This window comes from Bos indicus x Bos taurus, chromosome 12 (genome assembly GCF_003369695.1).
Source record: "Bos indicus x Bos taurus breed Angus x Brahman F1 hybrid chromosome 12, Bos_hybrid_MaternalHap_v2.0, whole genome shotgun sequence".
NCBI classification, from domain to species: domain Eukaryota; kingdom Metazoa; phylum Chordata; class Mammalia; order Artiodactyla; family Bovidae; genus Bos; species Bos indicus x Bos taurus.
Window position 1 is genome coordinate 83,227,827 of NC_040087.1, and position 27,305 is coordinate 83,255,131.

The window sequence follows — 27,305 nt, forward strand, 5'->3', positions numbered from 1 at the left end:
CTCTAGTAAGAAATTTGAGAGCACACGAACGCCAACTTCATTTTCTACCTGTTTTCTGAATCATATCATGGGCGTCGGGGACCTCACCTGCCCATGTCCCGGGCAGGGCCCTCCCCCTTCTGCCTTTGGAGGGGGAGCTCTAGCTAGGGGCACCCACTGGTGGTCCAGACCACAGGGGATGCCAGCAGACTGCTCATGGTTCTCTCCGAAGAGCAGCTGAAGGCAAAGCTAACTTCTTATAGGAAAGTATTCCCTTTCTTTTCTGAACTTTTACTGCAGAACACAGAGAGAAGTGGCTTGTCAGAAGGGGAAGGATGTCCACCCACAGAAAGACACTGCAGGTGTCCAGAGTGAAAAAGAGAGGAATTGGCTTCCAGCACTGCCTTGAATTCTTTCGTTTTTCTATGTGCTTAAGTACTACGAATGTGTGGTAAGTTGCTTCAATCGTGTCCAACTCTTTACGACCCTATGGACAGTAGCCCGCTAGGCTCCTCTGTCCATGGGATTCTCCAGGCAACACTGTCCATGTCCTTCTCCAGGGGATCCTCCCAACCCAGGCAAGTTCTTTACCACTAGCACCACCTGGGAATACACACCCATATAATCTGGGTGAGTTCCAATTACTTTCAGTCAGAAAGTAATCCCCAAACTAATCCTCTTTTGAAAAACTGAACAAAGGTCCATCTAGTCAAGGCTATGGTTTTTCCTGTGGTCATGTATGGATGTGAGAGTTGGACTGTGAAGAAAGCTGAGCGCCAAAGAATTGATGCTTTTGAACTGTGGTGTTGGAGAAGACTCTTGAGAGTCCCTTGGAGTGCAAGGAGATCCAACCAGTCCATTCTAAAGGAGACCAGTCCTGGGTGTTCTTTGGAAGGACTGATGGTAAAGCTGAAACTCCAGTACTTTGGCCACCTCATGCGAAGAGTTGACTTACTGGAAAAGACTCTGATGCTGGGAGGGATTGGGGGCAGGAGGAAAAGGGGACGACAGAGGATGAGATGGCTGGATGGCATCGCTGACTCGATGGACGTGAGTCTGGGTGAACTCCGGGAGTTGGTGATGGACAGGGAGGCCTGGCGTGCTGCAATTCATGGGGTCGCAAAGAGTCGGACAAGACTGAGCAACTGAACTGTTACCTGGTGTGTTTTATCTTGATTGACTGGAAACAAGAACTGTCAGGAAGCTTGTGTTCCACAAAAGATTCTGCACACCCACTGGCAGATGATGACTCCCACCAGCGAAATGGGACCAAGGGAATCACTGAAACACTTTTTCATTTTTTTAAACAGAGAAATATTTTTAAAAGTCATTTTTTAAAGTCTTGGAGCTTGCAGGTGCAAAGGGGGCGGGGGGACCAATCCCAATAGATAAAAATGAATAAGGCTGATGACATGACACTTTAGTGAGACACGGAGGAAGCAGGCAGTCCTGGCAGGTAACTCGGGAGACACCTGGTTAAGGTGAGCACAGGCTTTTTCTCTAGCAGGTGGGTGCCTGCGAAGCCCTTGCAGCTATGCCCAGGGAAAGGCACAAAGACATCCATTGCAGCAATAATGAACATATTACAATTGAATATGTGAAACATTCTGTTCATAAAATGAATGGATTCCACATAATGAATGAATGGAATGAATGGAAATGGAAGCATCTTAAAGGTAGCTTGTTCCACATTCCTGGGAGTCTTGTTAGGATTCTCAGGGACAGTTATCACCCACCCAGAGAGGACACTGACTCACAGGCCACACCACATCCAACAGTGGAGACTTGAAGTCCAAGCCCCTCTGGGTGGAGCTGCATCCACCCAGGTTGGGTCACATGATTGACTGGCTCGAGTGGGCCTAACAGGGGAGGAGCAGATAAGCTGCTCTAGGAAGAGAGCAGTTAATGCGGGTTCCCGAGCACCCAGAGCCAGAGAAGGTCGCTTCTTCCCCAACCAGTGTGCTGGGGACTTGCAGCTCCGGAAGTGCGGACCGCAGAGGTGGGAGGGCTCCTGGAGCCTGGACCCCCCATGAATGACTGATTCCCAGCCTCCCAGGACCCCCGAGTCCCTGGAGGAAGACCTCAGATTTCTCTTGGAAACTGCACCCACCCACGTATAAAGACTACCCACCCCCACCACCCCTCACCTCTCACCCACCCTCCGCGTAGCTGATCTAAACAGTTCTCCAAAATGTAAGAACATTCTTTTTATAATGGCGCCAAGACGATAACGGAGCAGAGTGCCTCCCAGCGGACCTCTGTGCCTCCTTTGAGGACACTTCATTTTATTTCCTACTTAAAGACTGTTCGTAAATCACTCTCCAGCGGAGCCCAGTTCACCACTGAGGCACTTAGCTTATCTGACCTTCACATGAATTATCTTTATCACACTTAGCAGGAATTTATTCCTGTTCTTTCCCCCTTCCCTACAAAGCCACGTGGCCCCAAGTGGACCCAGTCCTCTCCTAATGCCTGAGGGGCAGCTCCTTAAACACCTTCCTATCTTAAAAGCTCCCCAGAGTGTGCTGGTCCGAACTGCCAGTTCCCTCCCCATCAGTAGATCTTCGGCCCCCCCACCCCCCTGGGTCCGTGCATGAGTGTTCTGAGATGCCATTAAAATTCTTACAAAAACTGAAAGTGAAATGAGGAAGACCGATTGAGCAATCGGATAGAAGGGTGAATGCCAGGAAGACCTAGCCTACAGTTGGGGCAAGAGATGCAGCCGCGGCAGAGAGGAGAAAATTCAGGAGAACTCGCCTCAGGGCGAGCGCAGCCGGGCTGGGCCGTGTAGTCAATGTGGGACATCAACAAACCCAGATAACAGGAAATGATCCATTCTCTGTGGTCACTCAGGCTAGGGGCCCCAACCTGCAAAGTTCAAGGAGGGAAATGGATGACTCCACCGGGGAGCAGTCCCGCCTTTCTTGCCCTCAGACCAGAGAAGAAATGAAACTGAAGGAGGGAGGCTCCGTCCTGCCCCAGGAGGAAAGCCCCTCCGGCCGGTGCTCCAAAGATGGAAAGCTGCTGGCCGTGACCCTGCTGCTCGCCGCCTCGTCCAGCTGCCTCACGGTGCTGGCTTTCTGCTGGGTGGCGTCCCTGCAAGCGGAGCTGGGCAGCCTGCGGGCGGAGCTGCGGGGGCGGCCGGGCGCCCCCCAGGCCGGAGCCGCGGCCCCGCGGGAGGCTCCCGGCGTCACCCCTGCCCTGAAAGTGAGTGTGCCGCAGTAGCCGCCGCCCCCCGCCGCAGCCCCCCCCACCCCCAGACCCCGACGCCCCGGCAGTAACGTGGTGGGGCTTTTCTCTTAGCAGCGGATCTTTGCACCCCCAGCTCCGGGAGAAAGCAATTCCAGCCAGAGCGGCAGGAGTAAGCGTGCCCTGCAGGAGGCAGAAGAAACAGGTACGTTTGCGGGGGAACAGAAGCGCCCAGGGGTCCGGGCTCCAGGGCCCAGGTGAGGAGGAGAGCATCCTGCTTGGGAGAGGGGCGCTGAACAGAAGCCGGAGGCTGGAAAAGGCATCCCAAGCCTGTGTGCCCCCCAGGGCGGAGCCAAGCCCTGGCCAGCGTCCTGGGCTGACCGCGTGTACTGTCCTCCTGGGAGCACGTTTCGGGGGCATCCGTCTGTGCGGCGGCGCTTGGAGCACAGAAGAGGGGAGAGGGGCTCACCTCTCCCCTCAAAGAGAGAGCTCGCGCCCACGTCAGGAGCACCGTCTGGCAGTCCTCGGGCGCGGGGGAGGGGCGGGGAGCTCCAGGAGCTAGTCTGGAATGAGGTTTGGTCCATACGAGGGGCAGACCGCATCTCCGAGGGGCGTAGCTGCTGCGAAACCACGTGGAGACCAGGCAGGTGCACGTTGGTGCTCTATTTGATTTCTTCCCTTTTTAAGAAGAAGCCTATTTTACACACTGGGGCACAGAGATTTTAATGCTTTTGCTTATTATAATGCTCCTCCAGGAGCTCCGCAGGTTTATAATCTCCTGGAATAGTTCTTTAGTGATTTCTACCTGCTCCACAGACATCTCAGATTTGGGAGGGGGGGACACCCCAAACTTTCAGCTCCAGTTCCTTCATGTCAAGGATGGAAAAGAGAATTTGCATTGCATTACTAATATTGTAATTTAATAAACCCTTTGTGCTGTTTCCCTTTTATATTGCAGGAGCATTTTTTGAGCCCCTAGAATGTGCCAGGCAGGCTTGTCTGGGGGAGAGGTGTTGTCGCGTCTCCTGTTTCCTTTAACCTTAGTGGTGACTATGAGGCAAACTGATCAGGTGTAATTATTTACCTGTATTTGCACTTTGCAGGAGAGTGCTTGAGAGACAGATTAGGTGTTCTGCCTCTCTCTCTCTCTGACACACACACACACACACACACACACGATGCTCCTTCTGTAAACTTATTTTTTCACTAAATGCCTTATTCATAGAAAAAATTCCTCTTTAGTTTTATACAGCAAAACATTTTGTATCTGCTTATCATATCCCCATGCCGGTTGTCAGAAACATCTGGGTTTACACATTTTAAAACTGGAAAACCCTCATATTTTTACTATACTCTAATATCCTTATTTTCATATTTTGCATTTTGTCATCCATATTTTCTGCGTAATTGAAAAAATACGGCACATATACTGTGGTATATTTTTGTGTTGACTTGCTGCACAATAAGCTTTTTCCTTATTTCTAAGTAATTCTCACATATATTAATTTATTATCTTATAATTATCATGATCATTTCCAATTTTTTTGGTAGAATGGAACATGTCAAAATTTTTGTGCAAATCTCTTTGTTTCTGAGGAGTTTGATGCATATACTCAATATAAATTCCGTAGATAGAATGTCTGAGCCAAAGAGGGTGAATGTCTTTATCACCCTTGCTATCTGTTGCAATATTGTTTTCCAAATGAATTATAAATGAATGCAACAGAAATGCAGTGTACAAGTTCTTCACATCCTTACACGTTTTACCTTTAAAGATATATTTTGGCTAGCTCAGTAGTTGAAAAATAGTGCCTCAAATTTAATTTGTGGCTTGCTTACAAATAAGAATTATCTTCTTTTTGCATATTTTGATAGCTTCTAATTTTATCCTCTACTAATTTTTATTTATAACTTCCCTTACTCATCTGTCCTATTTTTAAAATAATTTTGAATAAACTCTGTATTAGGCATCTTGTTTATCAAAATTTTGATGTAAATGTTTTCACAATATTTTGCTGCTTTTTAGAACTTGTACAGAGATCTTGCATCTGTATATTTTAATGTGATACCCTTTTTAAAATTTTTCTCTAAGATATCAAAGTTAAAATACACACTTATCCATAATCTCTTAAAGTAGTTTGCTATTTTTTCTGCCATTTTGACTTTTTTCTAGTAATTTAGTGTTGTAGTTGGTATTAAATCCATTAGTCCTGGAGTTTATTTTGGTGAATCATGTTATACTAGCCTTAACTTCTCCTTTCTTTTACTTTTTCCTTCCAAAGTGTTGCTAAATATCTAAACCAAATTAATTAGATGATTCTTTTTAATTCATTTGCATTGAAACACTTACTATATTATATTGAGTTCCTCATATATAGTTGAATCTATTTTGAGACTGCTTTTTTTCATTGATTTATTATCCTATTTGTCTGCAATAAATATTTTAAGGAATTTTGTAATAAAATGAGCTTCAATATCTAGTAGGGTGAGAATGCCTCATTCTCCTTCAACCTTGTCTGCTAGTACTCCTACCTGTAAATTTATTATTAAAAATAAACCCTAGCTCTCCCATTCCAAGAGGATATAGACTCATTACAGCAGATTTAAGAAGGAGAAAACTGAGTAAGAAATGAATAACTCCCTAAGTCCCACTTCCCCAAAATATGTTCTATTAATACATTAATATTTTAAAATTTCATCCCATGTGAATGTTTTTCCATATTTGTGTTTCTAAGGCATCCAAAAATGATATACTCACAAAAATTTTTCTCCAAATAACTTTCAGTTTTTAGAAAATTTGGAGAATAGCAGAAAATTCTAACCAACGAATAAGAATCCACCCAGTTTCCATAGCACAGATGTAATCACTATTATCAATATCATGGTTTATCTCAGATTTTTATAAAAGTTTAATGTAGCATATATATGTATTATATTTGTGTATGTACACTGTGTACATTACAGTAGATACTGCATATTTTGTATATATTATGTATATGTGTACAGTATATACACTGTATACTTAGTTACATATGCAGTACTTAGTCACATATATATCTCTCTGTCTCTCTCTACATATACGTATAGCATTCATAGATCCCAGAGGAAAAATTTAGAGATAAGAAACTCAATGATGGTTATTATCAGCAAATCTCGTCAATAAAATTGACTTGAATGTTGTTTCATCCTTTCACGCAGGAAAAATGTCGTTTTGTTTAGCACTACTGTAAAATTTGTTTATGTATATACCAAGAAGTTTGTATGAAGCTCCATGATTTTTCTCTGTTTTCCGTTTGGTGAGGTCCTTCTTTTGGAATTGAGACGATTCTATGCAGTTTGAATCTATGGAACTTTCTTTGGTTTTTGTTTCCATTCTAGTTGTGACTTATTTTAAGTAAAACTCAGAAGCCTTAGGTTATCCCTTCTAGTGTTAAAATGTTAGTTTTCATTTCACTTATTAGTCATCTATGTATGTTTAGATGCATTTTATTGGAGTTTTATAAAGCCTGTAACTGAGGAAAAATGAATTTTCACATTTTGAATTTATCTATTCAAGAATTTTTAATATCTATATTAAATATAGAATTTTAAATTCCACAATAAGGCAGTTTTCCTTATATAGGTTTCACTATTCTTTCATGATTAATTAAAAAATGTTACTGTTACTTTGGAGCCTTGGCATTTTCAAATTGCTTGTTAAACTGTTTAAAAAAATACAGAGTTTTCAAGTAAATGATGTATAGTATTTGACCTCACACTTATTTTTAAGCCACACCAGGACACTTAGGACACTTAGGGGATTTATAATTAACAGAATTATAATATTCTTCTAGATTTTTCCTAGAATATTCTGCTTTCTCAACGTCAGTTTTGTCATCATTTTATAACCATGCTCAAAAGTTTCACAGCTAAATATGGTTAAGTAATATATCAGAATGTTACCCATTCTTATTTTCCTATAAATCCAACCCAGATTTCAGCAGGCATCTCAATTTTATTGGGTATATATTCAATTTGTAAGTAAATTCCAGTATGTTGTGGGCTAGTTCTTTCAGTATCTGATACTCATCACAGATCACCTAGGAAGGTTCTTTTCATTTGTGTGTAGACTATCTGTACAACTAAACGGTACAGACTTCTGTGGTCTGGTCCCATTTCTCCTATTGTATAGTCATCATGACCCTTGCACCCTGTAGGTATTCCATGAACAGGTATGAATCAATTTGGGGCTCAATATCAAATAAGATAGAATGATTTAGGAATGATTTGGGATCATTTTGCTTCCCCCATGGCTCAGCCGTAAAGAATCTACCTGCAACGTAGGGGGCACAGGAGACGCAGGTTCAATCCCTGGGCTGGGACGATCCCCTGGAAAAGGAAATGGCAACCCACTCCAATATTCTTGCCTGAAAAATCCCATGGACAGAGGAAGCTGGCAGGCTACAGTCCAAAGGGTCGAAAAAGGATTGGACACAACTGAGTGACTGAGCACCCAGCACCAAGTGACATCATTCTGCGGGGGGGCGGGGAAGGGATTTTCCCATATTTCTTCATTTGTCAAGTTTTGATCAAAGGCCCTCTTATGAAATTTTTTTAACTTGACCTTTTAAAGAACTGCTTAACCAAAAAATGAGCATGATTAGAAGACTCAAGTCCCAGGGGTGTGGTCCGGAAACCCCTTCCCTCAGACTCGCTCGCTACCCCAGGCAGAGGCAGTATTTGGGTTCATTGAAAAGCCGGAGAAGCTCCCCTATTCAGCAACTTCTTTAACTACAATTTCATGCATTGTTAATTTATGTAGTTAATTTTTTTTTTAATTTTAATTGACGTATTCTTTACATACTCAGAAAAGAGCATGTATCTTCAAGTCAGTGAAATTCACGAACTGCACGTCAGCACATGAAGAGCAGCACCCCCATCAGCCTGCACACCCAGTTGGCACTCCTTGCAGACACCCCCACCCCACCCAGGAGTAAAAGCACTGCTGCCACTTAATTCTAGAATTTGGTGCTAGGGCTCCAGTTTTGCTTTTCTTAACTATGTTGTGTTTCAGATGAACGTCTTAGCAAGTTTCCTAGGTTTCATAAGAATTTCTGATTGTAATCTAACAAACAGAAATGTGGGGAAATCCAGGAGTAAAATTGCCAAATGGCTTACGATAGCCAAAAATTCACTTTTCAGCCCATAAGTGTGTTTGGAGATAGTCCCAATTAAAAAAAAAAAAACAACCCTAAAGTGACACAGCTTCGAAGATCTTATGCATAAATATTTCTTTAGTGATGGAGTCACAGTGATCCATGTGTTGAACCTGAACTTAGCTGTGATTCTCTTCATAAGAACCTAAAGATAATCAGCTTGAGAGTCCATCAAGAAAGTGAATTCTTCCAAATGCATTTCTACTCAACTCTAACAGTTCACTAATAAAATGAGGTGACCTTTTGCTTTCTCCCTTGTTCAGTGGGGAATTTAAAAGTTATCGGAAACCCATGTGTTTCAGATTTTGGAAAGACAAAAATTATTTTTATTAATATTTATTATACTTGTCTCAATTTTAATAACAAAAATAGTGGTGAAAGCATGAGCATTTTAAAGAAAGTAAAAACAAGAGCAGAAAAAGAATTGCTCATATTTTATCTTGTAAATATTTCCTGTAAGATTCAGACCATTCTACTTTATATTTCTGCATTTTTAAAATAAACTTTTTGGAATTATTTTAGAATTACAGAAAAGTTACAATAACAGTTCAGTGAGTTCCCTTATGACCCCATCTAGTTTCCTCCGAAGTTAGCATCTTATGTTACCTTCGTGCCTTTGTCACAACACAGAGACCAACATGGATTTAACTAAACTCCTGGAAGTGTTAGTTGCTCAGTCATGTCCGACTCTTTGCGACCCCATGAACTGTAGCCCACCAGGCTCCTCTGTCCATGGGATTCTCCAGGCAAGAAAACTGGAGTGGGTTGCCATGCCCTCCTCCAGGGGATCTTGCCAATTCAGATATTGCACGTGGGTCTCCTACACTGTAAGCAGATTCTTTACTGTCTGAGCCACCAGAGAAGCCCTGACTTTATTTGAATTTAACCAGCTTTTCCCCTAACGTCTTTTTATGTTCCAGGAGCCATCCAGGACACCACAATGCATTTGATTTTTTTTTAAAAATCAGAGTTTTGAATATAATAAATATGAGTGCGTGCATGCCCAGTCATGTCTGACTCTTTGCAACCCAATGAAATGTAGTACACCAGGCTCCTCTGTCCATAGGGTCTTCCAGGCAAGAACACTGGAGTGGGTTGCCATTTCCTCCTCTAGGGGATCTTCTTGACCCAGGAATCAAGTCTGCATCTCCAACATTGGCACATGAAATCTTTACCACTGAGCCACCTCTACCTCCTTAATACACATAAATTAATGCCTAATATGGTAACTTAAATATTTCCCTGGGGTAAACATTTCTATTGTTAAACATAAGTGTACATGCTAAGTCACTTTAGTCGTGTCCGACTCTTTGTGACCCCCCTGGACTGTAGCCCACCAGGCTTCTCTGTCCATGGGATTCTTCAGGCAAGAATGCTGGTGTGGGTTGCCATTTCCTCCTCCAGGGGGTCCTCCTGACCGAACCCGCATCTCTTGGCCTCCTGCACTGGCTGGCGGTTTCTTTACCGTTAGTGCCACCTGGGGAAACAGAAATATATCAACACTTTTTTTTTTTTTTTTGAGTCTTGAAATCCATAGTCCATTTCCTTTGCAAGAAAAGACGGGATGTCTGAGGGGTCTGTAGCATCCAGTCTTTGCTTTATCGACATTTTGGTCTCAGCTGTAACTTCCAAGGCTGTAAAATGCATGTTGCAAGTATGCAGTGTGTAACTCAACCATCCATTCTGTCCCCAAATGGGGCTGCAGCCTCTTACCCAGCAAGGGCGTGTTCTTTCCTAGAACAGAAACAGATGGTTGCTGTCATGGTGATCTTTGACCAGAGCCTTCCCTGTGTGTTATTTTTCTTGTCCCCTGCTTCAATAAGGAGAGACTTCTTTTCAGTGTTGCAAGAGCTGGCTTCTGTTCAATTTCCACAAAAGTATTTAAAATGCAAATAGTGACCTGATAACCACATCTCTGAACCCTGTTCTTATCAAGTTTAAAGTTTTGGGAAACTGAAGAGCCAGGAAGCAGATCAACCAGGGTAGCCAGAAGTGATATTGTGTCTCTTCCAACCTTCCCTAACCTCAGAGGTTCCTAACACTGTGCTGGTTGTTGGGTATTGATCAGAGAACAAACAGATGAAGGTTTTCTGCCCATGGGATATCACATTGCAGTGAGGTGGGAAGCCACAGAAAATGGTCAATAAGCATAATTGATGAGTAAACTATAATACTTGAAAAGGGCAAATACATTGCAAAAGTGAACATTTTAGGGCGAGGTTAAGAGAACCAGCAGAGTTAAGGGTGAGGAAGGGCAAGGGGATGTGTCTCTATTTCATATAAGAGAGGCCAGGGTAAGTATTTCTATCTAATTCCAGAAAGGTCAATTGTTCTTTATACTTTCATCATTAAAAAACTTCAGACATGCGTGGGATTCCCGTGTGGGGCAGGGGTAAAGAATCCAATGCAGGGGACGCAGGAGACGCAGGTTCAATTCCTGGGTTGGGAAGATTCTCTGGAGGAAGAAATAGCAACCCACTCTGGTATTCTTGCCTGGGAAGTCCCATGGACAGAGGAGCCTGGTGGGCTACAGTCTTTGGGGTCACTCAGCACACATGCACACATAGGTATTTTAGAAATAAAGTCATAATGTTGAAGGATGCATTCTCATTAATAGTTCTGTAAAAATGGATGATATTCATTTTAACGGTTAATTGCACTTTTTATGGGTCAAGTCCTACTTACACGATCTGTGTTGGTCAGCTGCTCTTTTGTTGTGGTGGGATTTCCTTTTTAAAAAGTATCCGCATTTCTGAGGAGTTAGAGAAACAGACTTTTCTCAAAATAGAGGAAACGCGTACTGTGTAAAGCTCTGAGCTAGGCATTCTGGAACATACAGAAAAGGGTAGAGATGAGTTCCATGTGAAAGCTCTGGGTTTGGCCCTGTGGATGCATGATTATCATTTGCCCTCTTAATAAACCTAGGAGGTTGGCATCGCTGTCTGCACTTTGAAAGTGAAAGAAAGTGAAAGTGATGTCGGTTAGTCGTGTCTGACTCTTTGCGACCCCGTGGACTGTAGCCTACCAGGCTTCTCCGTCCATGGGATTCTCCAGGCAAGAATACTGGAGTGGGTTGCCATTTCCTTCTCCAGGGGATCTTCCTGTCCCAGGGATCGAACCCGGGTCTCCCACATTGGAGGCTCACACTTTAACCCCTGAGCCACCAGGGAAGCAGCCCAAACGTAGTCAGTCACTCCTACCGGGAACCCACTATTGAGTTGGAAACTTTAAGCTAGTGTTGCTTGAGCAACTCAGAATTCACTAAGAGGACAACCGAGGAGTGAGAGGTGAATGTGAGTGGCGAGGGTAAAGAAACAGGTTCGGGGGGTGTGAAACTTGGGGATCACTGAGGCGTCCAGGTGCAAATGTCCCCTGGAGAGTGGAACATTCAACAGCCAACTAGGCGATTTATTGCTGCCTTTCTCCAGATGGTCAGCTGAGTTTCTACTTTCGGTTTTACCTTCCTTGACTTCAGACCTGTTGGCATGTTGTGTCATGAAGCTAATGTTCTTCACTGTTAAGTTAGGTTGCCCAGTGCCTCCTGAGTATTCCTCTTTATTAAAGAGAAATATCCTAAAATAATACAAAGAAGTCATGACAAAAGCAAAAGCATAGCCTGTGAAGATGACTCAATTAAAGAACTGGTAACTTTAAGTTGAAATACTTGACCATTTGCAAAATTAAACATGAAGATAGCGTTTTTTGTTTTTGCTATTTTATTCTTGGGGCTTCCCTGGTGGCTCAGTGGTGAAGAATCCACCTCTCAGTGCAGACGATGGGATTTCGATCCCTGAGTTGGGAAGATCCCCTGGAGAAGGCAATGGCAACTCACTCCAGTGTTCTTGCCTAGGAAATCCCATGGACAGTAGAGTCTGGAGGGCTACAGACCATGGGGTCACAAAAGAGTCAGACACAACTTGGCAACTAAACAACAGCAATTTTATTCTTAGTGCTTAAGAGGCTACGCAGAGGGCGACCATCTGACATGCCCTGTGTTGCCTTAGGAATAGCCTAAGAGTGGTGCATGACAATGTGCAGGTGATCCAAGACTCTTTCTCTGCACATATACATGTAGGCCACGTTCAGATATATTTCTTTACTTCTGTCAGTTATGTTTATTTCTACTGTATTTTATTAGCTTCATTCCAGGCCCTCCTAAAAATCAGCACCACTTTCTTCCCTCCTCAGGGCCATTATAGTGTTGCTGTCTTCCTGAATTCACTAGAATTGAGAGGCTGCTTCTATTATTATTTTTTAATTCTCCTTCAAACACATATACCCATTAGTCAGAAACTTTTAAAATTTTCTTCACAGTTTGTTTTGGTTGCTCCACTTACATAATTGCTTTTTAGACCAAATCGCCCTCGTTTTTATGTTTATTACCAGTCAACAGCTGAATCTTGACTTTTGTTCTCCCTTTATAGCAACTGATTCTACACAGAGACACATGTATGATCTTTCTTAAGCACAGAATGCGTTAAGCAAGCCCCTCTCAAGATTAAAAATTCCTAATTTTTTTTTCTGTTTTATACCAGGTCAAAAACAAACTTCTCAATTTAGCTCTCCAGAAATTCTTTTAAAACTCTTTCAACTCGTATTGTTTCTTAAGCTACAAATAAGTAACTTAACAAAATTTGCTGGTAAGGCAAACTGCTTATGTCTGATAATAAAACTTTATAATCCTGTTCCCACTCTTCAAATTTTGTATTCCCACTCCGATAGAAATGTTTATCCCAAAACCATGACTTCTTCGATTTCTTCATAAAAATATGTCCAGGATTAGGTCAACGTGCATTTTTAAGGGGTTTTTCCTAATTAAATTTTTACAGCCACTGATTATTTATTCAAAACTAACTCAAGCAAAGGGTTTCCTAGATGGCACTAGTGTTTAAGAGCCCTCCCTCCTATCAATGCAGGAGACTAAGAGATAGATGTGGGTTGGGGAGATTCCACGGAGAAGGAAACGGCAATGCACTCCAGTATTCTTGTCTGGAGAATCCCAGACTCCTGGCGGGCTACAGTCCAAAGGGCCACAAAAAGCTGGACACAACTAAAGTGACTTAGTACGCAAGCAGGTCAAAAAAAAAAAAAAAAATCAAATTTCTACATTTGTCCTGACTTCCGTGTACTGAATGTTAGGCATCACTTTCAGAGTCCTCATTTTTAAAACATGTACAGTGTAATGTGTAAGAAGACAGAGGAAAGAAGACAGATAAAAGAAAATGAAGGGTGGACATTTCATTCAGACTGAAGAGCTTGGAAGAAGTTTTTTGAATGAGATGAGTGAGGAGAACTATGGGAGTAGGACAGATGGACAGAATACGGACAGTCACATGGACAGAATATGTGCAATGGGAAAAGTTCAATGTGGGGCGCTTCTCATGGGAACCACACACAATATGCAGTAATTGCATGATTTATGGTAGTTTCTATTAGATTTAGCTTTGTTGGAATAATGTATAAGAAACTGGATTCCGGTTTGAAAGGGTTTGATTCCAACACAGAATGCAGTACAACAGCTATTTGTTTGTTCTTTAATTGTTAAGTCGTCTCTGACTCTTTGTGACCTCATAGACTGTAGCCCCCCAGGCTCCTCTGTCCATGGGATTTCCTGGTATTCCCAAGAATACGGCAGTGGGTTGCCATCTCCTTATTGCAGGGGATCTTCCTGACTCAGGGATTGAACCTGCATCTCCTGCGTTGACAAGTGGATTCTTTACCACTGAGTCATCAGATGTGAGCAATTCCATGAACTGGCAAGGCTCTTTTCCTGATTAAATGATGTCACACTTTAAAAGGTGGCTTTCAACCTCAATCAGTCCAACCACTATTCCAATTATAAAGTTGGTTGGATTTTATTATATCAAATACTGAGCAGTACTAAATGATTTCTGTCCTGAAAGTTCTTATTTTAGGAATTCTCTTCTGTAAACTAGTTTTGTCATCAATATAATGTATTGTTTTAGAAATATTTTTCACATGGTTTAATATTATGAGTGAATTTTCTTATGCTGTAAAACTGTACTTAAGATTAATCATTTGTGTTTCTCAGATCATTAGGATATGTAATATATATATAGATACACATGTACATATATATATATATTTAGAAATATGTGTCTCCCACTGACAGAAAAAGGTTTTTTGTTTTTTTGTTTTTTTTTTTTTAGAAAAAGGTTTTAAAGTATGTTGCTGCCTTGCTTAGTTAAAAAGAAGTTAAAAAGATAAACTATTCTCAAACTCTTATATAATTCCCCTCAACTGTAGCAGAGGGAAGATGTATAAAAGACATCTGAAAACCAAACGCCATCAATTAATACTACAATTGTTATTAATGTTTCTTATTTTAGACTATGCATCCTCAAAACTCTTGTGGTTGGATATCTATGCCATTGGGACATTTTAGAAAAACAATGCTGCCCTTTTTTTGACCCACTTTTTGTGAGTAATAATCTATAGGTCAAAGATCAGCTGTATGTCGAATTGGAAAGAAAATCCTGAAAGACTTAACTGGAGATAAGTTGTTAATAGATACCATATGTCCTAAAAAGGGATTTCCCTGGTGGCTCAGACAGTAATGAGTCTGCCTAAAAAGAAGAAGACCCAGGTTTGATGCTTGGATTGGGAAGATCCCCTGGAGGAGGGAATGGGAAGAGTTAAAAGGTGAAGAGGTTAAGAGAACTGATGGGGTTGATGAAACCTGAGTGGCATCTAACCAGGACAGGATGCAAGGTCCTGTTCTTATTTCCAAGAACATGTGTCCTTGCAAAGCCCCATGACTTTCTCCAGAATAAGGAAAATTAATGAAGAGCACTGGCTTCAGTGAGTATAATTCAAACCCTGCTATTAAACTGTCATTTAAATGTCCCATTTTCTTTTCTGAAGGTTTTCTGAAATAAAAATTTCTCTTCATTGTGTATTGTCTTCTAAAAGTTATATTTCTGCTACCGTGCACTGGGTTTTTAAAGATTTTTAAAATATATGGACCATTTTAAAAGTCTTTACTGAATTTGCTACAATACTGCTTTTGTTTTATGTTTTGGGTTTTTGGTCACAAGGCATATAGGATCTTAGTGCCCCGACCAGATATTGAACCTCTGCACCCTCCGCACTGGAAGGCAGAGTCTTAACCACTGGACAACCAGGGAAGTCCCTGCTGCAGCTGCTGCTGCTGCTAAGTCGCTTCAGTCGTGTCCGACTGTGTGCGACCCCAGAGACGGCAGCCCACCAGGCTGCCCCAGCCCTGGGATTCTCCAGGCAAGAACGCTGGAGTGGGTTGCCATTTCCTTCTCCAATGCATGAAAGTGAAAAGCGAAAGTGAAGTCGCTCAGTCGTGTCCGACTCTTGGCGACCCCATGGACTGCAGCCTTCCAGGCTCCTCCGTCCACGGGATTTTCCAGGCAAGAGCACTGGAGTGGGGTGTCATTGCCTTCTCCAGGGAAGTCCCCTAGACCTTTGCTCTTCAATGTGTAGGCTGTGGCCAAGTTTTAGTCGGGCTCTGGAGATTAAAGTTCAGGTATTTCATATTAGTTTGGTAGTTTCCAGATATCATTCATTAGGTAAACCCCTTTCGGTCTGAGGAGGAGGTGAATCTACTACAGGCGTTTCATGGAAAAGGTCAAGGAGAGGGCTAGTTGAGATAGTGTTTCCTTTTTGTTAAGGTGTTTGTTTATTTGTGGCCGTGCTGGGTCTTCATTGCTGAATGGGCTTTTCTCTAGTTGCGGTGAGTGGGGGCCGCTCTCCACTGCGCTGCATCTTCATTGCTGGGTCTTCATTGCTGAGTGGGCTTTTCTCTAGTTGTGGCGCGTGGGGGCCACTCTCCACCGCGGTGCGTCTTCATTGCTGGGTCTTCATTGCTGAATGGGCTTTTCTCTAGTTGTGGTGCGTGGGGGCCACTCTCCACCGCGGTGCGTCTTCATTGCTGGGTCTTCATTGCTGAGTGGGCTTTTCTCCAGTTGCGGCGCGTGGGGGCCGCTCTCCACTGCGGTGCGTCTTCATTGCTGGGTCTTCATTGCTGAATGGGCTTTTCTCTAGTTGCGGCGCGTGGGGGCCGCTCTCCACCGCGGTGCGTCTTCATTGCTGGGTGTTCATTGCTGAGTGGGCTTTTCTCCAGTTGCGGCGCGTGGGGGCCGCTCTCCACGGCGCTGCGTCTTCATTGCTGAGTGGGCTTTTCTCCAGTTGCGGCGCGTGGGGGCTGCTCTCCACTGCGCTGTGTGGGCTTCTCGTTGCAGTGGTGTCTCTTGTTATGGAGCGTGCGCTCCAGGGTGCTTGGGATTCAGTGGTTGTGGCACGTGGGCTCAGTAGCTGCAATTCCCGGGCTCTGGAGCACAGGCTCAGTAGCCGTGGTGCCTGGCTTAGTTGCTCTGGGGCATGTACGATTTTCCCAGATCAGGGGTCAAACCCATGACTCCTGCATCAGCAGGTGGATTCTCTACCACCGAGCCACCAGTGAAGCTCTGAAATAGTATTCCTAGTATTTCCTAGGTCTCTTTATCTGTTCCCTTGGCCTTCTTTCTCTCACAGTATCCTTCCATCGTGCTCCCAGTTTATTTGGTTCAATACCATTAAGAACAATAATGCTCGTGCTACTCCTACTAATAGCCAAGACTGACTTTGCAATGATTTTGTCCCAGGTACGCTGCTAAATGTTTCAGGCGCATCATCTTACTCAGTCTTAACAGTATGCATGTCCATGGCAAAGGAAAGATGGACAATTTGGAAATTTGACTTTGACTTGTGTCAACATCCTCTTCTTTTTCTGTGTGGAGGAAAAATTAGAGTTTCGCATGCTCCAGTTGGCGCCTGCATCCCTCACAGACCTTACCGTGGCCACCTTGTGTGTAGTGATTCCTCAAGAGGTGTTTGTTAGAAAAGTAGGTGGAATATGGCAGCTCCAGACACTGTGCCTTTCAGTCTTGAGACGCGTGGATGTTCTGTTGTTCCTTTCTTTCAAGCTGTCCTCATTCACAGCTACTCTGCCTGCTGCGATGCATTTCCATATTTGCTTTGCCGACGGTCTGCGGTGGTAACTGCAGTAATGAGTCACGTTGCCCTGCTGCACAGACACTCCTGTTATTGTTTTCCAGCTTAAAAAAAAATGGCACAAATGATCCTATTTACAACACATAAATTGAGTCACAGACATGGAAAACAAACTTATGGTTTTCAAGGGGGGATGTGGTGGGATAAACTAGGAGTTTGGGGTTGACATATACACACTATTGTGTATAAATAAGGGGCTTCCTGGTGGCTCAGGATCCCCTGGAGAAGAAGATGGCAACCCACTCTAGTACTCTGGCCTGGAAAATTCCATGGACGGAGGAGCCTGGTGGGCTACAGTCCATGGGGTCGCAAAGGGTCGGACATGACTGAGTGACTTCACTTTCACTTTTCTCTTTCTGGTGGCTCAGAGGGTAAGCAATCTCCTGCACTGCAGGAGATCTGGGTTCAGTCTCTGGGTCAGAAAGATCCTCTGGGAGAAGGGAATGGCTACAACTCCAGTATTCTTTTCTGGAGAATTTCAGGGACAGAGGAGCCTTGCGAGCTACAGTCCATGGGGTCGCAAGAGTTGGACACAGCTGAGCGCTAGCACTCCCATATGTAAATAGATAACTGATAAGGACCACTGTAAAGCACAGGGAACTCTATTCGGTAGTTTGTAAGGGCCTATGTGGGAAAAGAATCTAAAAAAGAATGAAAAGTCAAAGTGGTAGCTGCTCAGTCTTGTCTGACTCTGTGCGACTCCATGGACTGCAGCCCACCAGGCTTCTCTGTCCATTGGATTTTCCAGGCAAGAATCCTGGAGTGGGTTGCCATGCCGTCCTCCACAGGATCTTCCCGACCCAGGGATTGAACTCGGGTCACCAGCATTGCAGGTGGATTTGATAGTTTATGGCGAACAATGTTGGATTCGTGATCTACGAAGAAGATTTGGCTTTGGGACCAGGGACCAGGCTTGATCACTCAAGAGCTTTTGTGTAGCAGAGTTTTATTAAAGTATAAAAAGGGAGAGAGAAAGCTTCTGACAGAGACATCAGAAGGGGGATGGAGAGCGGCCCCCTCACTAGTGTTAGCAAGGGAGCTGTATACTTTTTTAATTAGTTATTACAATAAATCAAAAGAATGTCTCAAGGTTGTAAAAATTTTACCAGACCCACTCTCACAATTTACATTTTAGGATAACAGGATTAGAACTTAACAATAGAAAGATCCTACCAGGCCCTCTCTCATAATATACATTCTAAAATATCAGAATTAGTCAGAAGGTTTTCAGGAAGCAGAAACTGTCCTCAACCAGGATACACTGTTGTTATATAATCCCTAGTACAGAGTTTAAACTGAGTTGTGTAATCATCAGTTCTGGGCTTAAAGAAAAAAAAATGTTTTATGTGACTAAGACTAAGAAATGTAAAGAAAAAAAAAAAAAAAAACACTGTCTGTCATTTCCTCCTCCTTGAGAATTCCAGACCCCTATCTCCTTCTCAGGGACCTCTGACTTCTTATTAACCTGCCCAGGAATTGACTCAGATTCTTTACCATCTGAGCCACCAGGGAAGCATATGTAGAACTGACTCGCTTTGCTGTACAGCTGAAACTAACAGAACATTGTAAATCAACTATAAAAAATCAACAATAAAAAGAAATTTAAAAAAAAGAGCCACAAGCTAGCCAAAGCGTTCTGCTCCTATCCAAACCATCAGATTAATATAAAAATGTGTCAGAAACATCTCGTGGTTAAAAAGGATTGTGGTTTTTAACATTACAGTTCTGCTTTTAAATACCAAAGAAAATTTTCTAGCGGAGTTTCTTATGTGATCACTGCCTTTAACAGCGTTCTTTTTAGGCCTGTATTTGCATGGCTTCAGAATATCACATAATTATTACATCTGTTATTCCATGGTTTCTGCTAATGATCTGCAGTGGGAACTCTCCACTGTGTTAATAAGCTCTTAAAATGTATACATTGTGAAGCATGTTTTTAAAGCATTACTTCAACTCTAAGATGCGTGGTATAAAATAATCTAAACTAATATTTTCTTAATTTAAAATAGGCACACTTAGCTCCATATTCCATGGTTTTCATAGATACTGCTGTGCTTTCTTTTCCTACAGACAGAGTACCTATTTTGCTTTTAACCTGAAGGCACTGTCTTCATTTAGTAGAATAGCTATATATTATTTTGGGCTTTCCTCAGTTGGTAAAGCATCGCCTGCAGTGCAGGAGACCTGATTCCTGTGTCAGAATGATCTGCTGGAGAAGGGATAGGCTCCCCAATCCAGTATTCTTGAGCTTCCCTGGCAGCTCAGCTGGTTAAAGAATCCACCTGCAATGTGGGAGACCTGGGTTCGATCCCTGGGTTGGGAAGATTCCCTGGAGAAGGGAAAGGCTACCCACTCCAGTATTCTGGCCTGGAGAATTCCATGGACTGTATAGTCCATGGAGTTGCAAAGAGTCGAATACGAATGAGTGACTTTCATACTGCATATTCTTTGATGCGCTCTGTGGAATATTCTGTATGCAATATGCAATGTGAATAGATGTGAGTGGATGTGTCCCAGATGCTTTACTGCTAATGCAGCTGCCTAGGGAAATCTTCTATTTTATCTTAAAAAGATGTAGCTCTCCTCTTTCTAGTCCCAAACATTTTACCAAAAGCCTGACTTTGGCTCCAGAGTGAAAGAGGCATGATTAAATTCAGGCCCTGTCACTGTCTATCCCTGGGGACTGGACAAGTTGTTTACACTTTCCAAGATGTAATTTCCAGTAGGTAATTCTTAGGATTTTTGTGAAGTCGCCTGGATTTATACTAGCTCAATAAATGTTAGCAATTATTATTTTCAGTAATATTAATAGTGGTATTTTCAGTACTAGTGAGTTATGATTTAATGTTAGATTTTTAAAAAAAAAACAAAAAATCATTTTAGAGGAATCTGATCATTTGGCTCGTATATTTGAGGGAACTGGAGAACAAATGACAGTAGCTAAACTTTCTTTCTATACAGGCGTATGTTTTAGAAGAAGTTCAGCTAAACTGTTTAGATGGTATTCCCTGGTGGCTCAGAGGGTAAAGCATCTGCCTGCAATGCGGGAGACCCAGGTTCGATCCCTGAGTTGGGAAGATCCCCTGGAGAAGGAAATGGCAACCCACTCCAGTACTTTTGCCTAGAAAATTCCATGGATGGAGGAGCCTGGTGGGCTACAGTCCATGGGGTCAAAAAGAGTGAGACAGGACTTCACTTGTTGGCAAAATAATTTTAAAACTACTATATTTCAATAGCATAGAGTTTTTCTAAAACTTGAATTTCAAGTATATACATATTGCATTTAAAGTAGAAGTTATATTGAGATCTGTGGGCATATTTCCTAAAGGGATTTTAAGAACAGCACGTAGGCAGTGAGAAAGTATTGATATGATTGATCAGGGGCCATTGGAAGAGTGGGTTTGTAGCTTTGTATTCTTGGTCGTCTTCGTCCCCTATTTCTATTCATGTAACTAAATGATATATTTTTGCTTTTCAGTCACTCAAGACTGCTTGCAGCTGATTGCAGACAGTGACACGCCCACTATACGAAAAGGTAATCCAGCATCACAGGGACTTTCCCACTTAGGATTCAGTTCAGTCCAATTACCTGTAATTTCATGCCCCAAAACTGTATTTGAACTCCACCTCAAATCAATGATCTGCCTCAAAACTTCTTATAATCAGATTTAAGATAATAGATTCATTTAAAATAATTGGGGAATAAATATGTAGGCTCCTATAATAACCTAACAGAGAGAATTACCTTTAGGACATAATACTAAGAAATTTTAAATAATTAGCATGTGATAAAGCAAAATTAGTACTAAATCAAAGTCAGCTTTTTATTTAGAAATGATTTTGGCTTCTATAATGCCTCAAGATCATCTTCAGAAATATTCATTCCTCTGTTACATTAGGTCATAGAATATTTTAACAGGATGAAGATAACACTGAACATAAAGACATTTATATTAATTATTTATCAATAAGTATAAAATATGTACAAATAAATAACATTTTTGTGATAAACCTTCAGTGTGAAATTATTACTTTATATTTTACATGTGCTGGTTAAAAACATACACTTTCCAGTTACAGTGTGGGCACTGGGGCTTAGCAGCGAATAATGTGTATGTGAGTCCTCATTTTCACAGGATTTACCTTCTATGAGGGGAAAACAGAAAACAAGCAAATGAACAAGTAAAATCTATCTTGCATCTGTATTTTTCACTGTGATTTTATCTTAAATGCAACCCCAATACTAAAATACTTGAAGTTTTGTTATTGCTTATTGTTTGACATTTTCCAAAGTCCAATGTTTGCAACTTTTATTAGGTAGCAAATTGTCTCCTAAGAATTCAGATAGAGCCAGAAGAAGATTCGAAAGACCAGTGAAAAATTATAACTTGGAAAAGTCTTGTTTTACACATTTGGCCAAAACCAAACATGCTGTTCGTCACTGTAAAGGATGCAGCTGCTCCTCCGCTGTGAGCTTGCACTTCACAGAGCCGTGGTCTTCCTGGCGCGGCGGCCGCTCCACGCTGACCCTCCCTGGAGGGTCCCAGGGCTTATGTGGACCCTTTGCCACGTGATGAGTTGTGACTCCAGTCAATCTCGATCGTGTAAATAAACGTTGGTGTGTGTGGACATTTCCACAGTACTACTTGACTGCATCCTAGAAATCTTGGTCTGCTGTGTTTCTTCTTTGTCATTTGTCTCAAGATATTGCCTCGTTGAGGCTTCCCAGATGGTGCCTATAGTAAAGAACCTGCCTGCCAATGCAGGACACGCAGGAAATGCAGGCTGGACCCCTGGGTGGGGAAGATCCCCTGAAGGATGGCATGGCAACCCACTCCAGTATTCCAGCATGGAGAATCCCATGGACCGAGGAGCCTGGTGGGTTACAGTCCATAGGGTTGCAAAGAGTTGGACATGACTGAAGCAAAGCCACTTAGCACACACGTTGCCTGGTTATACAAAGAATTATTTACCTTAAAAATGCAATACTGATTTTGTTTTATATTCAACATCAAGTATTATGGTAGGTAGAAACGTATTTCCTCAAATATGTCCACACCATAATCCCTGAAACCTGTAAGTTTATTACTTTATCTGGCAAAAGGGACTTTGAAAATATGATTAAAATAAGGAATTTGGGTATATTATCCTGGATGACTTGGGTGTTTCCAGGTGGCAATAGTGGTAAAGAATCCGCCTGCCAATGCAGGAGACCCAGGTTCAATCCCTGGGTCAGGAAAAAGCCCTGGAGAACGGAATGGCTACCCACTCCAATATTCTTGCCTGGAAAATCTCACGACAGAGAAGCCTGGTGGGCTACAGTCCCTGGGTTCACAAAGAGTCAGACACTGAGTATAGCACACATCTAATCTCCCCATCTAATCTCCCAGACCCCCACCAACCCCATGCTCTAGACTCTATCCTGGGAAAGCTGATTGCTCTCTCCTGGGGTGGCCCCAGGATAATCACAGAGGCCCTTCTTGAGGGGGCTAGGGGTTCAGGGTCAGAGGAGGGGAGGTGGCAGTGAGAGCAGAATTCAGGGTGAGGAGACGGCTGCCTGTGAGGACGGGGGGGCCGCAAGCCCAGGAGAGCAGGCCAACTCTAGAAGCTGGGGGAGCCAAGGGCTGGACATACCAGCATTCAGAAGGAACACAGACCTGCCAGCAGTTTGACTTTGCCTGATGAGACTTCTGATGTTTGAAATGGGAGATGATAAATGTGTGTTGTTTTAAGCCACTGTGTGTGGTAATTTGTTACAGCTGTAATAATAAATTAATGACACTCCTCTGAATCAACTTTCCCTGACACATAATGGGCCTTTGAAGACTGTAATCATGCCAAGTGGTTGCTCTGCTTGAATTTTTCTTGCTTTAGTTATGTCTCTCGGGGTTCTAATTATGTATACACTGGTAATTATTTTTTGGCTGTGCCGGGTCTTAACTGTGGCATGTGGGGCCTTCTGTCTTCATTGCAGCCTGCAGGCTCTTAGCGGTGGCATGCGGGATCCAGTTCCCTGACCGGGGATTGAACCTGGGCCCTCTGCATCAGGAGCATGGTCTTAGCCACTGGACCAGTGGAGAAGTTCCTGTGCTGTTAATTCTTGACCTGTTTTTTTTGTTTTTTTGTTTTTTCCCTATAGTTCTACAACTTTTCTCAAATTCTTAGTGCTTTCTTTATTTCCCTCTCATTTTGCTTTGTGCAGAGTCTATGTGTCCCTTCTGAAGCTTTTATGTTCATCTAAGTGAGCTTTTTTCCCTCCTAATTTCCCGAATCCTCTTAGCTGACAGCTGACACTGTATTGCCTGTAGATTCCTGCGTGTATATGAGAGATTCATCACCTTCTGTGAGTTGATTTTTTGCTGACTCTGTGTGAACTTTGCTGCCTCCCGGCCCTTGACCATTTCCTTGGCTTCTTCTCTTGACTTTTACGCTCAGCTTCAGTGTGACCTCAGTCGCTTCGGCCTGCCTTGGAGTTATTTTGGAGGATATAGACATGACTCTATATCAGACAACAGACATCAGTCTGTTTCTTGCACAGGGCTTACGGGAGGTGGAAAAGGAGGGAGGGGATTCCCACGGTCGGGTTGATAACAGAAGTCTCTTTTGGTTTTTCAACATAATGATTTCATAGAGGCAGTGATGAGGTTTAATCTCACAGTAGAATTTGACAGTTGATAAGTCTCGTTTTACTGAAAAGATTTTATCGTTGATTTTTGGTTTCGGCTGCGCTGGGTCTTCACTGCTGCGTGCGGGCTTTCTCTCGTTGTGGCGAGAGGGGTCTGCTCTCCAGGTGCAGCGTGCAGCGTTCTCTCTGCTGTGGCTTCTCTTGTTTCAGGGCGCAGGGTCCAGAGTGCAGGCTCAGTCATCGTGGCTCGCGGGCCTGGCTGCCCCGCAGCATGTGGGATCCTCCTGGACCAGGGATCGAATCCGTGTCCCCTGCACTGACAGGTGGATTCCTAACCAATGGACCATCAGGGAAGTCCTCCCTTCTTTTCAAAACATGTGCTTTTCTTGGTTTGTTTCTCCAGCCACGTTCCTTGCTTTTTTTATCCACTGCTTTTCTAAACTTTAAAAAAAATTCCTTCAATGTGGACGTTTTTCAGACCTCTGGCACAGTCCCCTTATCTTCATTCTTGTTTCTTTGCAGTCTCAAATCCTCCTGTGTTGTCACTTAACAGCCATGTGTGATGGCCTCAATGTAGATCTTTAGTCCAGCAGACTTTCCTGAGATCCAAGCCTATTTATGCCTCTGTCTGTTGAGCGCCTCTTCCTGAGTACCTTGGTGACATCTCATCGTGAACTCTAGACCTCTCCCCCGCATCTGGTCTTCCTCCTGTATTCCCTATTCCAGTATGCTGGTTCATTAGTTGTTCAACCCAGAATTCTGGGTGTCACTCTTGACTGCTTCCTTGAAGTCACTGCATTAATCTCATAACTTTATTGACGATTCCTCATATATGTAATTTGAACTGCTGTGTTTCTCTTCGTTTCCATTTCACCCTCCTAGTACAAACCCCGTCTTCTCTCACCTTGGCTGGTTCCCTTGACTCCAGTTTTGCGCTCTGCTCACCTGGGAACTCCACAGCGGTGTTCCTAAAACCCAGCCGTCACCATCCTTCTCCACTGCGCACAGCCCTGCCGGGCCTCCCATCGCCTCTCTGGCAGCCCAGCCTGCGTGGCTCTGCCAGTCTGATTTGTTTCTGCGGGTTTTCCTAGTCCTGCCTCAGCCGCAAAGCCATATGCCTGTGGATGTCACTGCCAGACATGTGGGTTCAAGTAAAAAGTAAATCCCTATTCCTTGACTTGGCTCACTTCATCTGTCTTCAAAAGTATTATCAGTATCTCTTCTCCTTTAACACTATTTCCAGGAATTTTAAGATAATAAAATAGAAAATCAAGAGAAGTAGTCAAGGGTGATAGCTGTGATTGACAGCTGCTCTCTGGAGTATTTATGGTCAATTATTTAAGGAAGTAACACTGGAAGAATAAATAATTGGGAGGACGTTTCCTATTCATAAAATAGAATAAAAAACAAATATTAGCAAAATAGATCCGATTTTCCTATAAAAATATATTCTTCTAAAATTTATCTACAAGTCTTTCACATATATCAGAACAGGAAAGATCTACTCTCTTAAAAGCAGGCATTTTCAGAAATACATGTGAATTATTTTTATATTTGAATACTGTCATTTTAATTTAATTTCACATGTTAATGTACATAGTAATTTGTTAAGTTTTCAAAGACATTTAAATACATCAAATATTTAAAGCTGCGTGGAGCTGGGAAGTTCACACTTTATATACCAAAATATATTAGTATTTTAGCTGTTGAAAACAAAATTAAGCATGAATGCTCCTAGTATTTACCTTCATTGACTGAAATAAAACCCTACCATATAAGAACTGTGAGTTGAGTTTATTCAGTGTCTTACTGAGAACTATAGCCTAGCCCAGGAAACAGCCTCTCAGACAGCTCTGAGAGACTATTTCAAAGTAAGGCAGAAGCCTGGATTTATGTAAATTTTTTTTTTCTGGAATAACAAAAGATTACTGCTAATCACAAAGAAAAAGCACAGATATCTCACTTCAATGATTTTAGTGCTTTTCTATGTACGAGGAGGAGGTGCAAGAATCTGGGGTCATTGAAATCTTTCCTTTCCACATTCTTAAATATCTACTGTACGAAGTGATTCTTACTGGCTTAGAGAAGCTTTCTATAGAATAGACATTTAGTGCATGTTTTCTTGTTAGCATTTACCTATCCGTGGTCTAACTAGCATGCAAAAAACACTAAGTAATTTTTAATATGTAGAAACATATCATGTATGATTAAGTTTATAATCCCTTTACCTTTTAGTTGATTTTTTAGTGTATTTTCGTAAATTTAAAGTTCACTTAGCTGCACAAATTGCTGGAGTGCGTATTGTGTGCTCGCTGCATTCTTGGCCCCTGGGTTTCCGGCTGTCACTATGCGATGGTCATTGCCTCGGCCTCAGTGTCAGCAACATGGATCTATGTGTGCTCTTTATAGCCCGTGGACTGTAGCCCGCCAGGCTCCTCTGTCCATGGAACTTTACAAGCAAGAATACTGGAGTGGGTTGCCATTCCCTACACCAAGGGGTCTTCCCAACCCAGGGATCAAACCTGCACCGCTTGTGTCTCCTGCATCGGCAGATGGATTCTTTATCACTCTTGCCTCTTGGATGGAGTGTAATCCGTGTGTGTGTGTGTGTGTGTGTGTGTGCATGAGTGCTCTCATGTATGTGGGCACGGTTGGGCGAGAAATGTACACAGTAATAAAAACAAGTAGATGATTCTCTCTAACAAGAATTTTTCCAGCAAAATAAGATGAAGTGCCAAAAATAAAAGAGAAAATAAGAATATAAGCCGAATAAGGACTTGTTTTTCTTTTTCTTCTGACAATATAATGGTGAGCTTTGGTAAGAACTGACTAACTTAATAGGTATAAGTATGGTGTAGAGAAATAGAGGATCAATGTAAAGTACTGTAAAAAAAGTTTGTAGTCAGTAAATATGTCTAGTCAGAACATAAGCGTGCAGACTTAGAAATACATGTTCCATGTCAAGAGTTCATATTACCTCTCTGATGGAGAGTGTTTCATTTCCCAGAGATTCAGTAACCAGGTAGTAAGATGCTTTTAAAACATGGAACGCTAGTGACTAATTGCATAGCACAATGGTTAGTATTTATTTAAATACATATTTGCTGCATTTGTTTTGGGTCAGGCATCATTTAAGGCCCCGAGGAAACAGCAGGGAACCAAACGTGAGCAGTCCCCAGGCTCAGAGAAGTTGGACTCTAAGATGTGTATGGTTCTGAAGGCGGACAAGAAGCCTCTGTGCTTAGAATGTCAAATAAAACGTGAAAATAGTTGCC

General features: G+C 42.5%; 1 protein-coding gene across 2 annotated transcripts in view; it reads left to right on the forward strand.

Annotated features, from left to right (window-relative positions):
• Positions 1–2,665: 2,665 nt before the first annotated feature.
• TNFSF13B (TNF superfamily member 13b) overlaps positions 2,666–27,305 on the forward strand; it is a 31,839-nt gene continuing 7,199 nt past the window's right edge. Inside the window, exons 1-3 of one of the 2 annotated variants that reach the window (XM_027557957.1) lie at positions 2,666–3,186; positions 3,283–3,373; positions 20,884–20,940. In XM_027557957.1, the coding sequence (XP_027413758.1) occupies positions 2,869–3,186; positions 3,283–3,373; positions 20,884–20,940 (466 nt within the window). In that variant the 5' untranslated portion in view covers positions 2,666–2,868. The remainder of the gene's footprint in view (positions 3,187–3,282; positions 3,374–20,883; positions 20,941–27,305) is intronic. The other variant, XM_027557958.1, reaches the window with a different exon arrangement.